This window comes from Elephantulus edwardii, unplaced genomic scaffold (genome assembly GCF_000299155.1).
Source record: "Elephantulus edwardii isolate Elephantulus edwardi_28Jun2011 unplaced genomic scaffold, EleEdw1.0 scaffold00012, whole genome shotgun sequence".
Taxonomy (NCBI): Eukaryota; Metazoa; Chordata; class Mammalia; order Macroscelidea; family Macroscelididae; genus Elephantulus; species Elephantulus edwardii.
The window spans coordinates 23547956-23552129 of NW_006399762.1; the positions used below are offsets into that span (position 1 = coordinate 23547956).

At 37.1% G+C, this 4174-nt stretch overlaps 1 protein-coding gene across 1 annotated transcript in view; it reads right to left on the reverse strand.

Moving 5' to 3' along the window:
- RRH (retinal pigment epithelium-derived rhodopsin homolog) overlaps window positions 1-537 on the reverse strand; it is a 35069-nt gene extending 34532 nt beyond the window's left edge. Inside the window, exon 1 of the mRNA XM_006881091.1 lies at window positions 398-537. Within this exon, the coding sequence (XP_006881153.1) occupies window positions 398-503 (106 nt within the window). The 5' untranslated portion in view covers window positions 504-537. The remainder of the gene's footprint in view (window positions 1-397) is intronic.
- Between the last annotated feature and the right edge of the window lie 3637 nt (window positions 538-4174).

The window sequence follows — 4174 nt, forward strand, 5'->3', positions numbered from 1 at the left end:
AACAAAAACTTGATTTGAAAACACAATTACTAAATATATAGATGAACATAAAAATTCATTTTATAATGTTTCTCAACTCCATTTTACTGCTTTCACATTATCAAGATTGCACATAGTCTATGACATTGGCAATGCTTTCATTTTTCACCTATACACTTTATTTGACCTATGTATCCTGGAAGCAGACATAGTAAACAGTAACTTCCTCACTCACCATTGAAGCAAACCAATGCAGAAAAAGTTAAGTGACTAATTGTAGTTGACCAACAATACGTAGCTTGAAACACTGTGAACCCAGGCTCTGAAATCCATTCTTCCTACTTGCATATGCTGACACTTTCTTCTCCCATTCTAAAGCAAAATTTAACTGATAACAGAGTAATTTAAACAGTCATACCTGCCATAATCAAGTATGCTGCAACAATATTATGTTCCGTCTGTGAAAAGACTGAGCCATCTTCATTTTTAGAGTCTGAACTGTTGCTCAAATTATACCTTAGCATTTTGAAAGGAAGATATGGAGACAGGCTTCATAATAAATCTTCAATAACTATGTTTTAAGGTGTGATGAGGAAAAATATTTGGGACCAATCAACTCCCAAGACTTCAAAGAAGGGCCTTTTCATAGAGGCCCCTCCTTTAATAGATTTAATTGGATTAACAAGGAGAAGCATTTTCATTCCCAGCACAAGGGAAAAGCTTATTAGAAAAACACAGAGAAATACTAAGCTCCACTAAACTGAGCATCAGCCATATCTAAGGAGATTATCAAGCAGAAACACCCCCATTTAAACAATAAACAAATTCAGAAAAGCAGTGCAGGAACTGATTTGGTTCAGCTAATTTCTATTTGTACTCAATTCTAAAATTCTCAGCCAATCAGTCTGAAAACTACGCAGATTATAATTTCCCATTTTGCTGATCTTTTCAAGTTTTTCCATTGCAATTCTCCCTTAAAATTTAAATAATTAAAGGTAAATAAAAAGGTCTTTCCCCTCCCATTCTTCCCCTCCTCACTGTTAAACTCAATACTGTTAATTTTCCTTCTTATGATTTCCTTTGTTTACATAAATATATATTTAAGTAGGGGTTTTAAGTTCTCCCCTTTTTTTTCTTTCAGTTAAAACTGTAAATATATACACATGTACAGAATCATTTTATAACTTGCTGTCCCCTCAAGCTATTTCACTAATACACAGATATAACTTACTAATAGAGAACTCAGGTGGCCTGGTGGGTAAGGTGCTGTGCTGCCAACCCAAATGGTGCAGTTCAAATCTACCAGAAAGCGCACTAGAAAAAGATGGATAGTAATCTCCTCCTCTTACAGCCTCTGAAAGCCCACTGGAGATATTATGAGCAGGTTCTGACTCTATGGCAATGAGCTTGAAGGTTTTTTCACCCATTAGTAATATTTCACAGCAGGAACATGCCATGATGCCACCATCCACCTCAGTTCATTTACCCACACCTTGACACGCAGGTGCTGCATTCACAAGCTGTTCCACGGGGAAAAGCAGAGCAGTCTTTTGCTGTAAAGATTTACAGGATCAGAAACTTGATGGAGGGTTGTGATCAGTCAGAATTGACTTAATGGCAGTGGTTTTTGTTTTTTTCTATGCACAAAAGTAAATAATATTATGATAATCATAACACGTATTAGCAAAGTATCTGAATTTAGATCTAATAAAATGCAAGATAATTCTAATATCCTCATGTTGTTATAATTTTAAACAAGCATATATTAGAATTATGAGACTGCCACTTCTTTTCCATGCTTTATTAGGTAACATAAGAAAATGTGATTCTTCTGGAGAGTAAATTTGTTAAAATCAGTAAAAACTTAAAAGAGATACACAAAAGTTGACCATGTAAATATATAGCAGAAGCACTAGAGGGCTCTACTTACCTGCTTAATTTTATGTCTTACTTAACAAGTGTTTCTGTAACAGGAATACCACAAACCTAAATTTATTCTCCCATAGTTAAGCAGGCTAGTAGTCTACATTCAGGAAACGAAAGGCTTTCTGTCTGTTGGCTCAACTTAGAAGAAAAGACTGTTTCCTTTTAACATCTGTAGGTCCAGTGTTCTTGGAGATTTCCAGTATCTTGGAAATCTTGACATTTATTTCCCCCAAAGACTAGGAGCTTCTCAGTGGAGGGATCTTAAGGTCCAAAAAATGTGCTCTACTCCCAGTTCTTCCTTTCTGCTCAGTTCTCTCCTTCCATCACTAAGATAAACAGCAATGCAGGCCACACCCCAAAAAAATTTCCTTCTATAAATCAGGGTTGAGACCTGAGTAAAAATCCTGCCTCAATAATCAGGTGGTGAGATTTAGAAAACACAAAAAGGCACACAGTTGTTGTTGTTAGATGTGGTAAGACACATACTCCTGTAAACAGATGTGAACTTGGTGCTATCCTGTGCCCTCCTCACTATCTCGGATACACTTGAGCACTCTGCTGTAATCACTGTGTCAGTTCATCTCATTGAGGGTCTTCCCCTTTTTTATTGACCTTCCACCTTTCTAAGCACAATGTCCCTTTTCAAAGATTAGTCTCTCCTAGCAACATGCCCGAAGACAGGCACAACTTTACCATCCTTGCTTCCCAGGAGCCTTCTGGCTGCACCTAAGACATACTCTTTTTACCTACTGTTGTTCAGTCCTTTTCTCCAAAACCACAATTTCAAGGTATCGCTTCTTTTGTTATTCTTATTCACTGTTCAGCAATCAGAGGAATAGCAAGTGATGGAAAACACTATGGCCTCAATCAGACACACCTTAAGTCTTCAAACTAACATCATTGCTCCTCAGTATTTCGGAGAAGTCCCTGACAACAGACTTCCTCAGTACAATGTCTCCTAATATCCTGACTGCTAATACCAAAGGTGTTGATTGCAGATCCACATAAGATGAAATAATTGGCAATTTCTCATGTTGTTGCTTATTGGTCTGGCAGTGAGGATTTTTGTCTTCTTTGATGTTGAGATGTAATCTACATTGAGGGCTGTCATCTTTGATCTTCTGCATCAAGTGTTTCAAGTACTCCTCACTTGAGACCTTTATACATCACAAAAAATTACCTATCATCATACATTAAAACCTAGCCAAACTGACATATTTTGGGGCGTGCACAACTGAACTGAGTCCACGACTTATGAGCACCTTAACCTTTAAACTAACAGCTGCTCTTTAGCACTGCGGGGGTCTTTGGCAGCTTTTCCAAATGCAACTTGTTTTGATTTCTTGACTTCTGCTGCCATGGATGTTGACTGTGAATCTAAATAAAATGAAATTGTTAACAACTTCAAGCTTTCCTCCAAGTGTCATGAAATTGCCTATTGGTCCACTGGTGAGGATTTGTTTTCTTGATGTAACCCAATCTGAATGCTGTATTCTTTGATCTTCTGAAGTGAGTCATCTTCACTTTCTACAAATAAGATTATTTGCATGACAGGGTTGGAGGAACCTTACCTGATTCTGGAAGCCACATTCTTTTTTATACAGTTGAATTTCTAAAATGATGTTCTCAGAATAAATAGGTATGGAGAAAGGATACAATCCTAACACACATCTTTCTTGATTTTAAACAATGCAGTGCTCCCTTGCACTAGTCAGACAACAGCTTCTTCATCTAGGTATAGGTTTCTCATGAGCTAAATTAAGTGTTCTGGGATTCCCTTTCTTCTCAATGTTTGACATAATTTGTTATGATCAATCAAATGCCCTTGCATAGAAAATAAGACAAAAGTAACACCTTTCTGATATCATTGTCATTCAAGATCCACCTGACATCAGCAATGATATCCCTTGTACCATGGCTTTTTCTGAATCCAGTTTGAATGTCAGTAACCTGTTGATGTACTACTGTTTGAGAATTTTTAAATACTCTTCAGAATTATTTTACTTGCATGTAACGATAGTGTTCAATGGTTTCTAGCCTGTTAAGATTACCTTCTTGGGGAACAGGAATACAGTTCCAATCAGTTGGCCAAGGAACTATCTTCCCTATTTGTTGGCAGAGAACGGTAAGCGTCTGAGTTGAGTTCCTGAAGCAACTCAATTAGCAGTCCATCATTTCCTGGGGCCTTATTCTTTGCCAATACCTTCGGTGCAGCTTTGACTTCTTCCGTTACCATTAATACTATATGGTTCTTTTTTTAAAAAAAAAT